Source organism: Hipposideros armiger, unplaced genomic scaffold (genome assembly GCF_001890085.2).
Source record: "Hipposideros armiger isolate ML-2016 unplaced genomic scaffold, ASM189008v1 scaffold_106, whole genome shotgun sequence".
NCBI lineage: Eukaryota > Metazoa > Chordata > Mammalia > Chiroptera > Hipposideridae > Hipposideros > Hipposideros armiger.
In genome coordinates, this window is record NW_017731456.1 from 2,051,439 (window position 1) to 2,074,287 (window position 22,849).

Here is a 22,849-nt window from a genome sequence, read left to right on the forward strand (position 1 = left end):
AGTTTCAGTTTCCTCAGTGGTAAAATGTACATAATAATGGTTGGTACCTCGAAGACAGGTCTTGAGAGTAGAAGACATAATGCATATAAAGCATTCAGTACAGTGGCACCACATATAAGTGTTCTATATAAATCTTGATATCATTATTCATGTCCTTCATGGTTCCATGTTCTATCTGGCTCAGCTTCAGATGCTTCGTGAAAAATTTCTATATGAAATTGTCTAGGATTTGGTCATGTGAGTTCTCGTACTGAAGACATTATATTATGGCTTTGTCTCCTCCCTTGTGCACAATAGTCTTTGTGTTGAATACGTTTGATGTGACTTTTTGATGAAAACAAAGTATTTTCCCATTTTCTGAGTCAAACATTATTTTAGGATGTTAATTAGTGCATTAATGTTTGATAATAGTTTGGCAACTGTAAGCAAAGACCCAGTTTGAAGAAAATTCTCTATAAATCACAACAAAAATGTCAGCTGATCATGTTTCTGGACAGAGTGGAATTTGAAAAGCAAGAAATATATGCACATAAAAATACACACACACACACACACACACACACACACAATAGGTAAACAGGGACTTACGAAGAGGAAGACTGAAAATAACTCTAATCCTGTTTACATACCCAGAACTTCAGTATCCCTAATTTTACTTTATGATAACAGACTTTCTTAAGGGTTCCATCCTCCTTTCCATGAAACGCCAATGCCCCACTCACTTAAAAGGCATGCAACAAGTCGACCTCACCCAGTGCCACGGTGGGTTGAGATGAGACCTCCATGGCTCCTTATGGAAAGAGCAGTTAAGTAGACCTACATTTGAATCCTGACTTATGCTTTTCTGTGTATCCTTCAGCACCTACTACAATGTCTATTGCAAAAACTCACATTCAAATAAATCAAAGGACAAACACACATTCAACCAACTTTATCGCCTGTTAGTCTAAGCATTACGTCAAGCTACTTAAGCAGATATAATCTCCACCTAGGTAATGCAAAAAATTAAGCATGGATACACAGAACTCATTGTTCCTATGATAACAGAGCTTTAGTGACGGAAGGATCCTGAAGGTTCTAGTCTATCTTCATGCTCAATGAAGAATATCATTTGCGGTATCATTTCCCTTTGCTTTTTACTGAAATAACTCCTCAGCTTCAAAGAATCAACTCTAATTCAACAACCTGAGTAAAGCTCACCCTGACAAAATAACAGCAACACAAACAACAGCAATAGTAATATGTTTTTCGAGTACAATACCATGCTTAGGACTTCATAAATATTATTCCATTTGATGATTACCACAAGTCTTTAACATAGACATTATTATTATCTATTCTATTTTAAAGGTGAGTCACAGAGATTACATAGCTTGCCCCTGCTCATACAGATTAAGTGGAGGAGTCAAGATTCACATTCAAGTCTGCATGAGTCCAGAGCCCAAGCTTCCTTCTGTTAAATCATGGAACAGTACCCCTATATGGTTTATTTGGCAATTAATCTTGCAATAAAATAATCTCATAGTTTCTTCACTTTATTACCGTAAGTTCTTGTTGGCATGTGTTATTGTTATTAAGTTTTCCATACGTTCATGTCTTATTTCCTGAGGGGTTACATGTGTATGTCTCCACAGCTTATTTTTCTGTTAGAAAGTTGTTCCTACTGTTTAAAATTTTTAAATACCTTAAACAACTTAAAGTCATAGAATTCTAACACAGAGATGTTATGTGTTCTATTGCCTTCATTTTATCGCTGAGAAAAACCTAAAGTTAATTGACTTGCTCAAGGTCACAAAGCTATGAACTTGCAGGTCCATGACCATGAACTCTGGTCCCTTGAGTCAATGTCTGGGAATAGTACTTCAGATATTTGAAAATAGTTTCCAGACCCCTCTAACTCCTCTTAGGCCATTGAATTTTTCACCATCTTAGATACTCCTGGTTTTAACCAGTTTTCCAATATTCATGCTAACAAAGATTCTCTAAGGCACTTCAGGGGAACAGAAACATTCATTGATGACTGATGGCATTTTCACTGAGTAGAATCTTTATGCAAAAGAAGCTGACAACCTTAGTAGTCAAAACTTTACATGCCTTATAGTTTGGTCATCCCATTTTGTAATAATAAAACTATATGTTAAAAAAATAATTAAAGAGGAAAGGAAGAAAAATTGATACAAAGATGGATTTAAAATAATTACTATCTAGAAATGGCTCAACATTTGGAGAATGTGCGTAGAATAATATATACTTGTCAAAATGATATGCAGACCAGACAACAGTAAAGAAATTAAGTAATATATGAAAAAAAGTAAAATAAAAATGACATATTAATTGTACTGTACAGAGATGTGAAGGCATTAGAATTATAAATTGTGGATCCTTTAAGGTAAAACAAGTTCTTCATAAAGTTTTTGTATTTTTTCTTTCCTGATCTTATTGATTAAATCTACTGAAAAGGGCCATAGTGGCCAGAGTTAAAAATAGCTAGAATGTAGGGTTGTTGGAGGAAGTGGGAGAAGCTGTAGCATGAAAGATAGAGCTCATCAGATTGCATGTCTTAATCCATTCTGGCTGCTTTAAAAATACACAAAGTGGGTGGCATATCAACAACAAAATTTTATTTCTTGCAGTTCTGGAGATTATAGATTCAAGGTCAGGATACCAGCATGGTTGGGTTCTGGCAAAAGCCCTCTTCCAGGTTGTAGCCTGCCAAAGTCTAGTTGTGTCCTCACACAGTGGAAGGGACAAGCTAGCTTTCCAGGGCCTCTTTTAAGAGGGCACTAATCCCATTCATGGTGAGATAATCACCTCCAAAGGCCCCACTGCCTAATACCATCACCCTGGGCAGTAGGTTTCCAACATATGAATTTGGGAGGTACATAAACATTCAAACTATAACAATGCAGATGGTCTTACACATCATTACACTGAAGAGCTTGTGGGTGTTTTGATTGCCATCTGATAAGCTTTAAAACAAAGCACATCAACAAAAAAGCAGTGAAACCATCATTTCTAGTGATCTATTACTCATCCACTGATGTAGGCCAATAAGCAAACTATTTGGAACCCAACAATAGAAAGTTGAGTATCAACTAAACCCCAAAATCGTTTTTCATATATTCTTCCACCAAACCAGTTTGCCCCACACCACAATTGTTTGATAAAATTTTAATCTTGATCTATAACAATTCCACATTTGTTTTTGCTGATATTTTTCTGGTCAGTTCCAACCCAGTATTCTAAAAGTTTGAGATAATTTTGAGCACTTTCAATGAGTCTGTCATTATTTAAGATAACTTCTATAGTATCTTAAATTGTGATAATCATAAAAAAATAGCTAATCCTTGGTAAGTGCTTACCATAAACCAAGCACTGTGTTAAATATTTGACCTCATTTTATCCTCAGTACAGGCCTACAAAGTGGGTATTATTACATCATCCCTGCCAAAGATCATATAGATAATAAGGGTCAGACACAGGACTAAATCCCAGGTATGTATGATGCCAAATGCCATGCTCTCAGCCACTACAATGTACCATTTCTGAGAATATCTTCCAGTTTTATCCAAGTCACAGAAGAGCCCAGACTAAGATCTCTGAGATAGGTTACTAGAGACTTCCTTCCCAGTGGATGTAAAACCACTGATTCATGTTCATTGGATATCGTGATTTCTCTAATTGTCAATTCACTTGATAAGACTACTGTCCACCCAATTTCACTATTTTATTCTCAAGAATATCATGGAAGACTATCAAATGCTTAGCAGAACTGAAAAATATTGTACCTGACATTCCCTTTATCTACTAATGTCTGCATTTCTCACCAATTGCACCTTTATCTTTCTAAGAGGCCTCCTCACCTACATTATTGTTCCCCTCACTAAATTACCTATCACACTATAGCTAGAGTGATCGCCGTGTAAACTCAAGTCACATTATAGCTGCCCTGCTTCAAATACTTCAAAGGCCTCTCATCTTCTATAGAGAGTGTTCTTAACTTCAGTTCCAGGATCCCCTGTGCATATATATATGCACATTCAGCTCTGAAAGGCATCCATAGATTTGTATTAGATTATCAAAAAGTAATTATGATTTTAATGCCTATCAATTACTTATAAAATAAAGACAAATTTTTCTAAATATCTGTACAAACCTTTTCATGACCTAATTCCTAACCCCTGCAGCCTCATCTCTTTTCATGTCTTACCTTTCAATACCTACCACATTGTCACACACACACACACACACAATGCCAGCCATGCCTCCTGTGGTTTCCCCAAATGCCATGTGTTTGTTCAGTTCCACACCTATGTACATGCTGGGCCATCTTCCTTCTCTCCATCCTGAGGTCCTAGTCATTCTCAAGCCTCAGCTACCATAGCACCTTCTCAGTGAAACCTTCCCTGATCTATCCAAGCAACATGAAGTGCTTTCCTAAAGCTTTGTTCATACCATTCTTATAGGATGCATCAAATTGCTCTAATTGCTTGATTACAGATCTACTTGTTCCTTCACAAAACCCAGGTTCCAGTCATATGGTGACTGTGATCCTGACTTAATGGTGAGAATCCAGCCCTCTCACTGAGTGTTTACTAACAGTTATGGAAACCATTCTACTTCAGGGGAATGACCTAGTAGGCATTCAATAAATATGTGAACTAATGAGTGAACACATATAGTGAGCAACACTGTTATGAAATAATGGCCTTTGTTTAGTGTGCCTTCTTTATGTATAGATGTGCATAAACTTTATCTTTCTGAGATCCAACAATGGGTAATTCAACATGTATTTAAAGAAAGGTCAGTGTAACTCTGGCTCTGTTTCAGTGACTATGGAGGTCCCATAAAAGAAGCTCATGGTATAGTTTCTTCTTTCTAAATGCTGACAGTCTTATAGGCAGCAAAGTCTTAGACATGCCCCATCTTAAAACGCATCGTGGGTACTTTATTTATTTGCGCTCAAATGATGCTGTAATTCACTAGTATGGCAGCGAAATAATGTAGTCCTCAGAGCCTAAACTTTGAACTTATACATATCTGAGCACCAGTCTTAAATATTCTGTGTACCAGCTGTGCAAGACTGAGCAAGTTGTATCAACTCTGAGCCTTGGATCTACCAACTACAAAATGAAGATAATGCTTACTTCATGTTTACATAGAAAGCATGTCAAATATGTAGTGAGTATGCGGCAAGTAACCGTGATGGAGGTAATGCTGGCAGTGAATGCTGATGATGCTGATGATATTAGCACATTGAACTGTAACTCCTTGAGGACAAGGATTATGTTTAATTTCTCTTTAAATCCCCAGTACCTACCATAGCACATGATACATAGTAGATGGCAAGCAAATGTTTGTTAATGATCATTTACCAAGTACTTGATGTTGAAAGCCAAGGAAAGACAAAAAAGAGACAAGCGTGAACTAGAATTATCAAGAAAAACTTGACTGAGGACAGAGATAGACAAAGGGTCAAGTTTTTTTCATAGTCAGAAAAGAGGACAGAAGTTACTGAAGGTAAAAGAAAAGAAACATAATATATTATCTGTGATGGGGTAGGGAAGAGTAAAAGTTTTTTGGTGGTTTTTGTTTGTTTGTTTGTTTGTTTTTTATAGTAACAGAAGCATGGGACATAATTAAGTGCTTTGTAATTAATCTTTAAAACTTTAAAGCTTTACTGTTCAGTACCATGCCTAGGAATGAATAAAAAGGACAACAATCCTAAACATTGCTCCTTTTGGAAACCTCAAGTTATATCAAAACCATACGAGAAAATGTTTCATTTAAACAAACTGTACTATATCATAGAAAAAACTTGAACTTTGTAGTACAGCAAATTTAGGTTTGAATTTTAGCTTTGTCACTTAACTAACTGTTGTCTCTTCTATAAAATAGAAATAATAATGCTTATCCCACAGAGCTGATGTGGGTTGAATGAGATCATTCTTGTAAGGTATCCAGTGGAGTGCCTGGTATGTAGCAGGTGTTCAATAAGCATGAGCACTGCTGCTACTTTTAATAGTGTGATAGGATTCATTTATGTGTTTCTGCTAAGTTGAGGTGTATGTTTTGGTTGTGTATTTTTTGGACATGTAAGCTTGAGCCTACTTGATCTGAGTGTAATTGGGAAATAATCCAGAATTTTTGAAATGGAAATAATCCAGAAAAGGACAATGTGTGACATGGTACCCCATGGCTGTTTGTCTCTTTAAAAATGAAGAAATGATAACCATTTTACGGACAATTGTATAGGGTGGGTGCTCAACTAGGAAGCTAAGGATTTTCTTTATTAATTACCTGCTATACAAACTGTCATGCAAACACTGCCTTGTGTTTTATACAAAATAGTGAAAACCCCTGTGACTTTATTCTCCTGCTTGGATTTTTTTTCTGTAGTAAAATACATAGTTGAATTAATCCCAATTGTGTTTGTCTATAAACCAGCCAAATATTTCTTTTTAAATACTTGAGCTCTATGTTGAATATACAGTTATTGTTCTGAGCATATTTTTATTTTCAGTAATAGATTCCATTCTTTAATCCTTCAGTATAATTCCACATATACTAAAATGTCTTTTATGCCCACAATAAATGAAAGTTCTTCATTTCATGCAGGTTCTTCCAGGGGACCCAGCCCCCTAACCATGGGAGCCCAGGACACCCTCCCTGTTGCAGCAGCATTTACAGAAACGGTCAATGCCTACTTCAAAGGAGCAGATCCAAGCAAGTAAGCCTGGGGCTTGGTCCACTGTATTCTCCAATGCTGTCTTATTCAGTGGAGGACACCCTAAATATACGCATTTCATTCCATACCTTAAAACCAAAAAAAGTCCAGCTAACAATAACAGGTGTCATACCTAGAATGGAGGAGAAGTTTTAATTAGGAGTACTAATGCACTGCTTTTTAAATATGTACCAAAATATCCAGTAATCTAATATCTTACTATCCAGAATCTCTGATTCCTTTTTGTTTGCAAGTAACAGAAAACCAGAAAACCCTGATTCAACTGTGTCAACAGTGAGAACATTTATTACTTCACAAAAGTAAATGTCCAGGTCATGTCTTTTACTGTCTTTGTCTTTCCTGAATGGGAATCACCTACATAACATATAAACTGAAACAATGGCACATTGGAATAAGAATGTGAGGGGAAAAACCTTCCCATAACACCCAGATTAGTAACAGGACAAGTGATATGTTATCTTTATTAAGGAAGAACTGGCCAAAAAAGAAATTGTAATCACAACAAATTAAAAATTCTAGGTAAAAAATATACCACTCTCTATTTATAAGAACTTGATTTAACTTATATCAGTACAAACTGACAATGGACTTGACCTGACTGTATATGTAATATGATTAAGCATTTTGCCTCTCTATACTATATAATTCCATGCAAAGGATTCAAGAAGTGGATTCCCTGAAATTATACTGCATATCTTATGTATGTGTGTGCATATGTGCACTTATCCATAAAGAGGGTCTACAGCATTTGTCAATTTCACAAAGGGGTTCATGAGACACACACACACACACATACACACACACACACACACACACGTTCAAAGCGATTATTGATCTACACTGAAAACTGAATACCTAAGTCAAACTGGGTTTCATGTATGTCACTATTACAATTTCATGTCTGAATCTGATGGATAAATAATAAACAAAGGAAAAACCTAGGTGAGAAAAGAATTGCTCTTTGTTTTTTACTTGCAAGGATTAAGGCTTAGACAAGCTTAGCGTCTATGGAAATCATAATGAGAGAAAAAATTGTGCATATAGCACACTAGGCTATTTTATAAATTTTTTTGAAACAGTGATAAATATAATTAGAACTTAAATTCCCACATATATTTTAAGTGGGACTTTGTATGTCTAATCATGAATTCTCTTTACACTTCAGAAACGCTAGTTTTTTGAAGTCTGACTCTAACAATATTTTGCTGGGAAACTAATATAATTAGTAACTCCAACTTTGTGTCCCACCCAGCCCCTGGGTTCTATCAACCACCTTAACTGTCATGTTTTATTCTCAGCCCAGAGTATTGTAGAGAAACAAACACTGTGAACTGTGGTGTCTTAGTCCATTTGGGCTGTTATAACAGAACACAACAGAATGAGTAGCTTATTTCTCTGAGTTCTGGAGGCTCAGAAGCCCAAAGAGCTGGTAGATTCGGTGTCTGATGACAGCTGGCTTCCTGTTTCATAGACAGTCTTTTACCAGGTAACCTCACGTGGTAGAATGAGCTAGGGAGCTCTTTGGGGTCTCTTTATAAGGGCACTAATCTCATTTTTGCAGGCTCCATCCTCTTGACCTAATCACCTCCAAAGGCCCCACCTTCTAATACCATCACATTGGGGATTAGATTTCAGTTTACAACACTCTGGTTTATCCCATGTCCTTTCTCTTTCATCTTTAGGGCAGGAAGTACATTTGTCTCATCCACATGTCAATAGAAATCAAAAGCTACCTTGTACAGAGGTATGAATTTTAACTGTTAGAACAAGAAACTACCATGAGCTTAGGTTGTACATGGTATAAACCATAATGCTATAGACTGAATATTTGTGTCCCCTCCCCTCTTTCCCAGCTCCTATATGGAAACCTGTATTTGCACTTCAGCCAAATGAATATTAGTGCTTTTCTGATGCCTTTCCAAATTAACTGAGGCTTTGACGTGTGGATGAGTGCACATATTGAGTCTGTTTTCAGTTACATTGCCATAAATGGTTGAAGTATGTACTGTACCTTGGTAGATAGGAGATCCAGTCTATTTCATTGAAATTATGAGATTTAAAATTTATGAACAGATCATGAAGTGACATTCTTCTAAACTTAATTTTATCTCCAAGCAGTGAATCATTTGACTGCTGTTCCGTTGTTATTCACTTTCAAGGAAAGAACTCAAGTTCAAAAGTTCAATCAAGGGGTAAGGTGGGGGTAGGATAAAGGCAAACATAGCACCACATGGAGAAATGGTGCAGAAAAGTCATGTGGGTGGAGTTGGTTTTGCCTGTGGTTCCCTCTCGTCCTTCATCATAGCCTTCCCCATTTGTGTTCAGATCATGCACTGGAAAGAGAAATCTATTACTTCAATTCTTTTACACTGTGATATATAACCCATTTAAATATAGTTACACGTTTCCCTTGAGTATTCAGACACCTGTAACAGGAGCCTTTGGGCCCTTTGAAGGCAGGGGCTGTGTTGCTCATTTTTTAATTGCCTTCTCACTCAAAAAAAATTACAAAAACAAATAAAAGTATTTGTATAGTTAGCAGTCAATAAATGTTTATTGACTTGAGAAATACCACCGCTTCCGCTTGCTAACTTACTATCAAAAGAGAAACTACATCTCCCACCAAGACACCGCTCAGATCTCATTTTGAGCAACCTGGAAAAGAAACTGAGCAGATTCCCTCCCAATTAAAAAGCCTTTGAGCCACCACTGCTAACAACAATACGCTGAGTGATGGTACATACTGAAGTCTAATTAGCAAGCGCACTGTTTTCCTCTAGAGTTGTCAAATGATATTCTACATATCCACATATTGAAAAACATCCAGGGTAGACGCAGCTTGAGGGGAAGTCCAGAACTCAGCACCAGTTCAGCTCTAGTAAATCAAGCAAGGTTTACGGATCTAAAAGATAGAGGAGGAAAACTGGGAGATCAGCGACATTCTTCAGAAGACATGGAGGTGCGAACTTCCAGAAACCAAAATTCTCCTTCAGGGCAGTACAGAGTTATGGATGACAATATCTGAGGGGAAGATGGAGCACATGGCAACTTTTGGAAGCTCACCTGCCCTCCACATCTATCCCCAACCCAGCCCTATACATACAAGCCTATGGCAGTTTTCCACAGAAGCTCTTTTGAATGTGTATCCAAGACCATCTCACCCGAGCCACATGGCTCTCTTTAATCACAGTTACACAGTGTACAAGGTGCTGTGGGGCAAGCAGAGTTCCCTATGCTCAGACATGAGCAACATTTTCACTTATTAACTTCAATTTCCCTAGAATGTGCAAAACTGAACTTAAAGTTATGGAACTAGTACAACGGCCCGTTATCCAGATGAATGGAGAAGACATAAAGAGGTTCATTCATTTTAAATATATACTGTTTCCCAAAGAATATTCCTTTTGCGATTTCTGCTTCTGGCCAAAGTGGAGTAACAGGTACTTATTTAGCCTTCTACCTGAAAATACCTCAAAAGCAGACAAAATATAGGAAATAATGATTTGCAAGACACTAGACCTTAGGTGAAGACAGTGACCCCTGAGAGGTCAGGTGTGACATATGATTGCCCCGGCTTACTTTCTTGAGAGTTTCCACACCATGGCATAGGGAGAGCCCAGCAGACTGCCAGCTGTTCATGGGGAGGTGTCTCGCTAAGGTACACTCCACTACAAAACTGGCTGAGGGGATGCCAGAGGGAGCTACTGTGCACTGCAGAAGCTGACTGTGGAGAAGGTGAGCACACGGCAGGAGCTAGAAAACCCACATGGATTGCAGGATCTAGCCACTGGGGCAGCCCAGCCACATGCACTGCAGGAGCTAGCTACACAAGCTTCCCGCAAGCTGGAGCCTGCCTGGCAAGCACAGTGGAACCAGGAAGGGAAATCCCTCTTTCCATAATGTTTTCCTAGCACCCTCTACTGGCACAGCTTAACATGGTTCCTTTTGCCAAAGGGAAAACATTATAAAGGGCCCATTATTAATTTTCTCAGAACAGGCAGTAAAGGATGAATTGGAGTTACACTGATGTTATGTAAAAATTGACACAGTGGTTCTAAATTTCATATGGAAATGCAAAGGCCCTACAATAGCCAAAACAACTTTGAAAGCTTGATTTATAAAGCTGTAAATCGAGAGTGCGGTATTGGTGTAAAGACAGACAAAATAGATGAATGGAACAGAATAGAGAATCCAGAAATAAATCCACACATATATGGACAACCGAATTTCAACAAAATTCAAGTGGAGAAAGGACAGTCTTTTTCTTAACGAATGGTGCTAGAGCAATTAGATATCCATATGCACACACTAAAAAATGAACTTGGATCCATACCTCACACCTAATACAAAAATTAACTAAAAAGTAGGTCATAAAGCTAAATGTAAAACTAAAAACAGAAAACTTCTAGAACATATAGGTGAAATTTCTGTGACCTTGGGTTTGTCAAAGATTTCTTAGATAGGACTCCAAAAGAATAAGTTGATTAGATAAAGCCCATAAACAATAAATTGAAGAATTAAAAACTTCTGCTCTTCAAAGTCACTCTGAAAACAAAGAAGTAAAAACAAGCCACAGACTGGTAAAAAAAATCTTTGCAAAGCATGTATCTGATAAATGATTTGTATCCATAATATATAAAGAACTCTGAAAACTCAATAAGAGAACAGAAAACTCAATTTAAAAACTGGGCAGAAAATTTGAGCAGACACTTAACCAAAGTAGATAACTGATGACAAATAAGCTCATGAAAAGATGCTTAAGATCTTTAGCCATTAGGGAAATGCAAATTAAAACAACAGTGAGATACCACTGCTCACCTGCCAGAATGGCTAAAGCTAAAAAGACAAACCCTCCCAAGTGTTGCTAAGGATGTGGAAGAACTGAAACTCTCATACACAGCCATTTTTCCACTTTAGTAAACAGTCTGGCAGTCTCTTAAAAAGTTACAGGTACACCTTCCATGTGACCCAGTGACTCCACTCCTATACATTTATCCAAGAGAAATGAGAGCATACAATGACTTGTGCACACATTCATCACCGCTTTATTTGTAATAGGCAAAAACTGGAAAGAATTCAAATGTTCTCCAACAGGTGAATGAACGTAAAAAAACAAACCTATGGTATATCCATGTGCTACCCAGCAATAAAAAGACATGAACTATTTATTGATGCTCACACTACATGAATGACTCTCAAAGTAACTATGCTGAGTGAAAGAAGCCAGACCACCCCCCACTCCCCCAAAATCACATGCTTTCTGATTTGTTTTATATAAAATTATAGGAAGTGCAAACTAATGCATGGTGTTGGAAAGCATATTAACAATTGCCTAGGGGTGGGGAGTGGAAGAATGGAGAAGGGCAGGAAAGAGGGATTGCAGAGACCCTGAGGAAATATTTAGGGATGCTGGGTATGTTCATTATCTTGAATGTGGGATGGTTTTACAGGTGTATACTATGTCAAAAATTATGGAATTTTACACTATAAATTGATTATATTTCAATTATACCTCAATATGGGCCATTTTAAAAAAACGGATTATTCTTGCTTCCAAATTATCATCCTATTGTGTTACCTTATGTGTTAACTGATTTTACTATTTCAACCAAATAGACAAGTTAATGGAATGAAGATCTAGTTAAGTGGGAAGCAAGACGTTTACCTCAGGGGTACATAAAAGAACATGCTCGAGGCATCAATCATGTCACTCAGAAAACTAAACTAAGTCCCAGTGAATAGTGTGCCACCATTGTGCAATTTAATATCTTCAAATATGCTGCCCAAAATTCAGAAATCAAAGAGACAGACAGCCACCAGAATAGATGATTCTATTTGTAAGGTGAACATTTAGACTTGTCTACAGAAAGAGAAAAGCTGCACTTTTCTTCTTCTCGTTCAAAAACACGTTCGACAAAATAGCTACTTTTGTTGGATGTGTGAAACCACTGAGCCTAAGAAATGATTTAGTAGTTGAAAGTGGATTTGCAAGAACCTACCTTTCAGCTCTTCTGCTATGTAATATTGTTACATAAATCTTTTATTTTCCACAGCTGTTTTGATTCACAGCATACTGACCTGGGCTTCCTCTCTTTCCTCTCATGTGTTTTGATATGCCAGATGTATCGTGAAGATTACTGGAGAAATGGTGTTGTCCTTTCCTGCCGGCATCACCAGACACTTTGCCAACAACCCATCGCCAGCTGCCCTGACTTTTCGGGTGATAAATTTCAGCAGGTTAGAACACGTCCTGCCAAATCCCCAACTTCTCTGCTGGTAAATATATTTTGCACAAAATTTTTAGAGTAGTGTGTAGCTTAGCACTTTATGCTTAGATGAGGGAGGGATATACCTTAGCAAGGGAGTAGTGCTATAGAGAAATTACTGCTGCTCAGATACGTGGGTAGATTCAAATCCAGAACTTTTACCATCTGTCAGTTTTTTTGTGGGTAATTGTATGTGTATGTATAGGTGTATTTTAATAGTCAACTATCTCAAGTAGCTAAAGAGACATTTAGAGCAATAAAATCTGTATTAGTAACAATTTATTGTCTGTTTTACTTATCAGTAGACAATGGATGAGGATGGTGGGAAGTGAGCCCAATAAAAGGAATAAAATTTATTTGCTGTATTAGCATCTTTTAAAGGCAAATGATATTTGAACTGTGAGGTACTCTTCACATAAGCTTGAAAATCTTTTCTGTGAAACATATAATTTTATTGTAATGGTAATTGCTTTGATATAACTTTACATATGTGACATTAAAGAAGCTTTTGATTTGTTTATGTATTTAGACTTCCTCACATTTTCTGTTAAGTCTGAATATGATGTTTTCATCATACATATGCACATGCGTGTTCACACATACTATTATATATATACATGCTATTAAAAATGATCAACTGTACAAGTTAATTATTAGCAATGGATGAGACAAAAGGAGTTACTTGTTTTGTTTGTTCGTTCATTGTTTTATTTAGAGACTGCATATAAGTGAGATCATATGGTATTTGGCTTTCTTAGTCTGACTTATGTCACTTAGCATAATACCCTCTATGTCCATCCATGTTGTCACAAATCGTAAGATTGCATTATTTTTTATGGCTGAGTAATATTCCATTGCATATATGTACCACTTATTTATCCAATCATCTATTGACGGGCACTTAGGTTGCTTCCATATCTTGGCATTATTTTAGATATTAACCCTTTATCAGATGCCTCATGGGTGAATATCTTCTCCCATTCAGTAGGCTGTCCTTTTGTTTTGTTTACCTTGTCGTGCAAAAACTTTTTAGTTTGATGTAGTCCCATTTGTTTTTATTTTGTTTGCCTTGCTTGAGGAGACAGATAAAAAAAATATATCACTAAGAGCAATGTCAGTGAGTTTCCTGCCTATGTGTTCTTCTAGGAGTTTCATGGTTTAGGTCTTACGTCTAAGTCTTTAATCCATTTTGAGTTTACTAATGTATATGGTGTAAGAAGGAGTCCAGTTTTGTTTTTTTGCATGTATCTCACCAGTTTTTTTCAACACCATTGTTGAATAGACTGTCTTTACCCCACTGTATATTCTTGCCTCCTTTGTCATGGATTAAATTACCATCTAGGCATGGGTTTATTTCTGGGCTCTTTATTCAGTTCCATGGATCTATGTGTCTTTTTATGCTAGTACCACACTGTTTTTATTACTATAGCCTTGAAGTATAGTTTGATATCAGGCAATGTGACACTTCCAATTTTGTTCTTCTTTCTCAAGATTGCTGTGGCTATCGGGGTCTTTTGTGGTTCCATATAAATTTTAAGATTACTTGTTCCAGTTTTGTGAAAAAATGCCATTGGTATTTTGATAGAGATTTCATTGAATCTATAGATTGCTTTGGGTAGTATGGACATTATAATAATGTTAATTCTTCCTATCAAAAGAAGTCATTCTTGACAGTTCCCTCTCCATCGTCAAGTCCTATTATTATTCCATCTAAAAGTTTCTCTCTAAAGTGGCTACTTTTCCCCTTTCTTGTGACCGCCCTTGTCCAGGTGATCACTCTCATTTCACTGGACCACTGCAATTGCTTTCCTCCTTCCCATCTGGCATTCAGTCTTGCCCCACTCCTACATTTTCCACACAGCAGCTGAATGACCTTTTATGAGGTAAATCAGGTTATCCTTGCTCATCATCGTCTGGTGGCCCCACAATGCATGTGTAGCAGAAACCAAACCTTTTCATTGCCTTTGAGGCCCCATGTCATCCATCCTTGTCTGTTTCTCTGTCCTCATCTCCCACTACCCTACGTCAGAATCCTAGCTCTAGCCAGACCTACCAGTCTTCCCACAAAAAGGCTTTGTGTGCTGTTTCCTCTGCCTCCAATACTACTTCCGCCCTTCTTCCCCCAACTCAGACTCATGCTTCAGATATCAACTCTGCTCAGCTTCCTCCAACCATCCCACTCCCCTCCCACCACCCACCATTCCTCACCTAAATCATGTCCCCTTGTTATTCTCTCTCCAGGTACGTTTTGTCACACTTACTAAAATTAATAATAATATATCTGTTTGTGTTTTTTCATTCATCCATTTCCCTTACTAGACTGTAAAACCCATGAGGGAATGGAACACAACTATTAGTTCACCACTATATCTTCAGTAACTTCCTCTGAGCCTGGCATCTAATAAGGACTTGAGCAATGTTTGTTGAATGAATGAACACCTCAACCATAATTTAAAGAATTTAGTCAAGCTGGATATTTATTCAAAATAACTGAAGGTTCTTGGTATTTGGAATTTGAGGTCCTCTATAGTCACTCACTTTCTTGACTGAGTGGGACTTCCATTTCAGTGGTGAACAAAACGGGTCTTTCAGGAGATTACCAAGATTATTTTCTCCTCTTTGGTCCTTGCATTGACTTAACTTGCAAACTTGATGCCAGGTTTAAAAGTATATAAGAAACAATCACTCATTAAATGAAAAATAAATGTGAAATGATCCACATTGGAAATCAGAAACTTCTTATTTCAGCTTCCCTCCATGATTTTAGTGTGCACATTAAGCCAGTAGATTTGACAAAATAGTTTATACTGTATCTAACAGAGTGCCTAGCACAGAATAAGTGCTCAAAAAATTATAGCTACTATTATTATATTTATATGGGATATTCTGAAAGTGAAATCTCAGGAATCAAGTTATGTGTCAAGTTACTGAATTACTTCCATTCTCAGTTTCCTCATTATGTGGGAAGTGAGCAGATGTTTTTCACACTCTTGCCTGATTCTTTTTGTCACTGAGACAAGCATTTTCACAATACCTCTCATAAAATACAAAACTCCTTAGTCCATTAAAACTGTACTTATCAGTTGTAACTACCATGATCATTATCACTTAAATTCCAGGGACATCTTGCAGGAGAAGTGACTCTTTTATGATTTAGATGCTCTCAGATGAAATATTGTAGCATGAAATATTGTAGCTACCTAAAAGGTAGTATGGTAATTTTAGTGTTGCCCTTTCCTCCTCAACTGGAGAGAAAGACCATGTTTACATTTGGCCAAATATTTAACTCAGTAATTTCTGAGAAACTACTGTTCAAGTCAATACAAAAGAAAATCAATGTACTCAGCTCCTTGATTGCATTACCTCAGAGGAAACTGTGCTGATGTAGAATGAGCTATTAAGCTTGGGTTAATAAATAATTCACTCTTTAAGGCAACAAATTATCATCATGATTGGTTAATACCTCTGGGCACTCACTGAGGTTTATAACAATACAATAATGCATCCCTATGGGTATTAGTCTATTAATACCATTCAGAAGTGCAATTGTACTAAAACCATACCACTGTTAGTCATATAATCTCTACAAATTGTGAAAGCTGAATATGGAAATCAGATGACAATTTGCTAAGATGCTTCTTTGTGTGGTTTATGTTTGTCACAAGATGCTACCCAATCATTTTTCTTCCCAATTGAATAGCGATAATTCCCAAAATGATGCCAATTCCAAGGAATTCTGGGTAAACATGCCAAATTTGATGACTCACCTAAAGAAAGTGTCGGAACAAAAACCCCAGGCTACATATTATAATGTGGACATGCTCAAATATCAGGTAAGCCTATTTATATGGTTAGGGGACATCTTTCACATTACAAATATATATTCTAATATACCTAACATTAAAGAAAAGTAAATAAAGTAACATTTCTTTTAATATTATTTAAAAGCTACAAGTTATAAGAAAACATCAATTTTTAAAAAACTACTTGGAGACTTAGTGACAAGAATATTCATACATACCCCTGTTAGTGTAAACTTACAAGTAAAAGGTTTTATTTAAAAATTAGAGCAATATACCACAAAAATAAAGTTGAAAAAACCATATCAATTAAGGTTATAAATATTGATAAACTTCTTTACTATAATTTTGTTAATAACATTAGTGTACAAAAATCCCGCACTTTCAGTTATTAAATGTAAGTAATCTGGTGTTTTTTTCTGAATGTCATAGCCCTTTCAAATAAATTCTAACAAATTATTTCTTATGTTAAGAATAATTTAATGTTAACACAATATAGTACATGAGAAATTTCTTTTTGTGTCTAGAATTGCCCTTACCCCAAATTATAACTGATCTAGTAAATAAGCCTATTTCAAACAAGGATTCTATAAAGCCCTGAGCGTACTATTGATTCTCAGCCACTTGATTGACTAGGTTACTTTCAACGCATAGTAATTTTTGTGACTAAATATGCTCAAATTATTTTTTTTAAGATGAGGAAAAAAATATTTTTTTAAGTTGTACTTTACTAAAAAGCAGTGCATCTCAAACATGACTGCACAGTCACCAGGGAACTTGTAAACAAATGCTAGTCCTGAACTAGTGCTAATTATAGATAGATATAGATAGATACTTATATTAAAATCTAGTTATAGATAGATATAGATACAGGTACAGGTTTAAACATAGATATCTGCTGGGCCTTTAAACTCTCAGAGATTTTTACATAATTGGTTCTGGATGAAACCCAGTATGTATATTTCTTACAAGTCCTCCAATTGATTATATATAATACACCCTACGGGTTGAAAACCACTTATTTATATTGTCATAAGGAAACCATTGAAGGTGAAGTATCTATATGATGGTACATTTTACAAAAATGCAATTGAATAGAAGGTTTTTCCTGAAATAATAGTATCATCTGAGCTTTGGACATTATTGACAATACTGAACAAACACATATGATATGACAGAAATTCATCACTTTCATTATTAAAATAGAATAGAAAATGCATTTTTATTTAACTGTTTTTTTCCCCCAAAACATTTAAACACATTTAGTGATTGCTTTAAGCTTCTGAGAGAAACGCAAAGGAGTAAGAAAAAGGAACCCCAGTGTAATTTTTTCCTGAGTGAAAAGTTAAATTTTGGGGCACATGCATGGTTCTTATGCCCAAAAGGGTAAAACTAAAACTGTAATTGTTTTCTTTCATGAAATTTCATTAGAAACCCTGCATCTATATTTTCACTTCAGATTAAACTTTGTTTTGAAATTTTAAATCCTGTGAGATTTTTTTTTAGTCTCTATATTTGTCATTAAGTGAACCTAGAAAGTAGAAAGAATTCACCTATCACAATATGAGCTTGGTCTAAAGTATTAAAGTGTAGAAAAGAGATTAAATTCTGGAATTAAGCCAGCTCCCTACCAGCCACTGACCTTGGGCACTTCATCTCCCTGAACCTGTTTCCTCATCTGCAAATAAGGATAACAATGATTCCTACTCAGATATTTTATAGGTGATTGTGAGGAGCTAGTAGCCCAATATATTTCACAGTACTTTGTAAAATGCAAGTAGGCCTGTCATCCTGTGTTAAAGTGTGCTCCGAGGATTGTCTTTTGTTTGTTACGTTGTGTTGTTTTTCAACAATGCAAGGAGCTAGCATTTTGTAGGACTGCCCTCAAATCTCAGCATGTTTAATTTCTGACCATAAGTAGCAGCCCCCAGTAATCAGGACAATCAAAAACACACCCTCACATATCCATAAAGCCCCTTGCTGGGAAGACAGCTACTATCAAGTTGCGAACTCCTGCTGAAGATACAGGTGCAGAAAGGAGTGGAAGGGCGAGACTGCTCTGCTTTTGATCTACCTTAAATAATAGATTTCCAAATAAAAGTTTATTTGCAGAGGATTGTGCTGTTAACAATATTTAAAGTTTAAAAACTATTATAATGGTTATCTAACTAAAATTGTCATCAAAAGCCATGTCTGTCATTTTATAAAAGACCCAATTTCTGGGCTTGTTTCTGCAGCAGCCACTCCTGCCTTGTGAGCTCAGCCTGCCCTCAGGCCCTTTCCCTATGGTGTCCATATGTGCAGACATTGTTAGACCAATAGAGAGCTGTTTATATTCTTCAACACCAGCAAGACTCATGCTCTATGAATAAAATTGCAAGGGCATAGATACCACCTACACAGCCCCTGCAGCGTGCATGTACTTGGAAAAGGAAAATCTCCTAGAGCTATGCATCATCACAGTGAACAATCGAGAAATAATTTTTCACTGCGGACCCAGAACTCAAGTTGATATCAATTGTCTTTAGAGAACATCAATTTTTATTGATTCTTCAAACCTGGCTTTTTCTTGACCAAACTCACAACTGATTCTAACTAGAATTGACAGTAGACAGTTGAATGCAGCACTTCCAGTTAGAGGACCTGGGTTCAAGCCCTTACTTTGGCAAATCCCAAAGGAGTAATAATAACCTGCTCTGTCTAATTAACTGATTTGTTGTGAAGAGCAAGTGTGATAAGAATATTAATAAGTAGCGTGCATTAGAACATTAATTCTTGACTATGTACTAGGCACTATGCTGAGTGTTTCACATAAAACATCTCTTTCTATCTGCCTGACAGCTCTACAGGTAAATATTGTTATAATTCCCGTTTGGCAGATGAGGAAATACTGAGGCTCAGACAGATTTAGTGCCTGGTCCAAGATCACTCAGCTTGTACATGACGATCAGAACTCACACCCAGGACTAACACCTTGGCCTCAGCTCCTAACCAGTGTGCTACCACCTCCTGATGGTGCATTGAAAACTCTAACGTGCTATGGAGATTTTAGTAATTGATTTTATGTTTTTAATCTGCAACAACTTACCCAACACACCAATTCTCTCTCACATGGCACCCTTCATGGTGATTTCCACTGAGAGCTCATCTGTGAGCAGCACAAACAACATAATGACGTTTTGATATCTAAGAACATTCCTATGGGAGAGACTCACAGCTTCTGGTTTTCTTTCAGATCAACAGTTGAGCCTTAAATATTCTCTTTTCTGTCGTTTGGCAAGGTGTCTGCCCAGGGCATTCAGTCCACGCCTCTGAACCTGGCAGTGAACTGGCGGTGTGAGCCAGCGAGCACCGACCTGCGCATCGACTACAAATACAACACGGATGCCATGACAACCGCTGTGGCCCTCAACAATGTGCAGTTCCTGGTCCCCATAGATGGAGGTGTAACCAAACTCCAGGCCGTGCTCCCCCCAGCAGTCTGGTAAGGAACCCCAGACCCCTTTTCCTTCCCCAAAGAGCTCCTTCTGGGCAAAGGTATCACAGACTTGGCACTTGTGTTTCCTACCAGAGGAGATCACAGCAGGCCTGTGTGTTGGGGTTCAGGGCAGGAAACAGAAACCAATTAAGCAGAAAATGATTTAACATGGATTTAGATGCTCACATAATGGTAGACGTGCTAGAAGAACAAGCTTTGGGCTGGATCTCCAAGAATGTTTCTCAGAAGACCTCAGAACTGGCTGGCCAGAGGAGCTGCTATCTCTCCCAGAACCGAGAAGAAACATTAGAAGGCTGCTAGTGGGGCCATTGAATTCAAGAACTCACCACTGTCATGCTGATTCAAGGATGAGAAAGCTACGACTGACACCGCTTTAACTGCGTCTCAACACCCACAAAACTGGAGACTGGACTGGAGCTCTGCTGTTAGAAGATTCCCACAACTCAGTTATGTTGCTGGTAGCAGAAAATCGCCAAGAAAGCAGCAGAAAAATGGCATCTCTCTCCCTTCTATCCCCCAAATCTCAAGGAGTGTATGTAATTGGTGTAGTCTAATCTGCATCTAAGGCCGTAACTGCAGGGAAGTCTAAGAAGTGTAGGGTTGTGTTGTGGAACCTCTGGACTATAAAAAGGCACATTAGAGAAGGTATGGGAAGAGAAATTGAATAGACACCAATAGCAACTGCTAAAAAGAACTTATTCTCTCAGAAAAGAATACTCTAGTTTTTCCATATGATTGTTAGAAGAAAAAAATAGAACATTAAAAACAAGAATGTCAGCCATATGACAGCTCCAATTTAAATTACCTGAATTAGGAGAGATTCAAGATGGCAGAGTAGATAAGCACTGTGCTTGCCTCCTCCCATGAACACATTAAATTTACAACAAAATTATAGAACAACCAACCTGGAGAACCATCTGAAGTCTAGCTGAGCAGAAGTTTTATGACTAAGATTATAAAGAAGAAGCCATGTTGAGACTGGTAGGAGGGGCAGAAACGTGAAACTGGGTCGGCCCCAAACTTCCGATAGCAGTTGAGCATAAGGAGGGATATCTTGGCGATGGAGGTTCCCCCCAGGGGAGCTAGGAACCCCAGCCCAGAGTAGCAGTGCTAGGAAGAGATGCCCAACATCTGGCTGTGAAAAACAGTAGGGATTCCGACCATCGGGTGAGATGGAAGGTTGTGGGAAACCCAGACATTCTCTTAAATGGCCCCACACACAGACGCACTTGCTCACAGACACTCACCCTGGGCTCCAGTGGAGGGACAGTGACTGGGGAGGAGGAGGAGGAGGGAGGGGAGAGGCATTTGGGGGTCAGGCTGAGGTGTGTGGCTTCAAGGCAAGGACTGGAGGGATAGTCACTGTTTTTCCTGTGTAGGGTCCTCGTCCCATGCAGCCAGTAGGCAGTCACCATCTTTCCTGTACTGAGCCTTCCCCCTATGCTTATGGCCAAATCTGAATCTGATTGACCTGGTGAGCTCTGATGCTTCACCCTGCTGACACACTGGGACCCTACCTTACCCAAGTCCCCCATCGCAAGAGGTACTTTCTAGAGAGCAGCCAGCCCTGCCCATATTGCATTTTCTTGGAAAACATATCAGATTCCATGGACCTCAGGTGGGCGGTGACTGGCCTTAGTATGCTCTGAGGCTCAGCACTGGCACCAAACCAGAATTTACATTAAGCTGCTGATCACAACTCTTCCCACTCTAGTGACTCCCTGAGACCCTGCCTTTCACCCAAATTGTGTACTGCACAACGTTGTGTCAGCAGCTAAACCTTATAGGAGCCAGCAGGTGGCAGCAGACCTTAGGGTTTCTGGTTTTTTGCAAAGCTATCCCAGGCCTGGTATTGGTGGCAGCCATCCTAGGTTCACAGCGTGGCCTCTCCCACATTTCCAACCTTAGCACAGGCAGCAAACAACCATGGATCACTTGGTAGTGCCTACCAGGTAATCACTGGGCTGGTCACAGGCAGCGGGTGACTTGGGCCTGCACTGGAGCCTCTTCCCATTGGCCCCAGAACCAACATACTTGGAGGTTGACTTCAGACCATAGCAGAGCACTGCCTAATTAGCCCTTACAAGTGACACACACAAAGGGCAGTCTCAACAGGCAGCAGAGCCCACTGGGGTGAATTCCACTCAGTGGGGAAATCCCCTCATACAGCAGCCCATAAGCTATGGATGTGGCCAAACACCACAGTCAGTGAGCCTGAGAGTCAATCCCACCCACTGGCATGCCAATAGCAATCAAGACTCAACTATAATAAGAGGAGTACACACAACCCACACAAGGGACACTCCTGGGACACCCAAAGCAGGTGACAAGGGAGTCTGCTCCATGCGTCCACTCAGGATACCTACTACATAAGTCCACCTGGCCAAGACTGGGAGACATAGCAGCCCTATGTAATACACAGAAACAAACACAGGGAGGCAGCCAAAATGAGGAGACAAAGAAACATGTCCCACATGAATGAACAGAAGAAAACTCCACAAAAACAACTAAATGAAATGGAGGCAAACAATCTACT

General features: G+C 38.2%; 1 protein-coding gene across 24 annotated transcripts in view; it reads left to right on the top strand.

Moving 5' to 3' along the window:
* The window catches only part of SGIP1 (SH3GL interacting endocytic adaptor 1), a 194,061-nt gene that overhangs the window by 164,495 nt on the left and 6,717 nt on the right, over positions 1-22,849 (top strand). For 23 of the 24 annotated variants that reach the window (XM_019646736.1, XM_019646737.1, XM_019646735.1 and 20 more), the window contains 4 exons: positions 6,619-6,730; positions 12,869-13,024; positions 16,715-16,847; positions 20,096-20,298. In XM_019646736.1, the coding sequence (XP_019502281.1) occupies positions 6,619-6,730; positions 12,869-13,024; positions 16,715-16,847; positions 20,096-20,298 (604 nt within the window). Of the gene's footprint in view, positions 1-6,618; positions 6,731-12,801; positions 13,025-16,714; positions 16,848-20,095; positions 20,299-22,849 lie in introns of those variants that run through there. The other variant, XM_019646752.1, reaches the window with a different exon arrangement.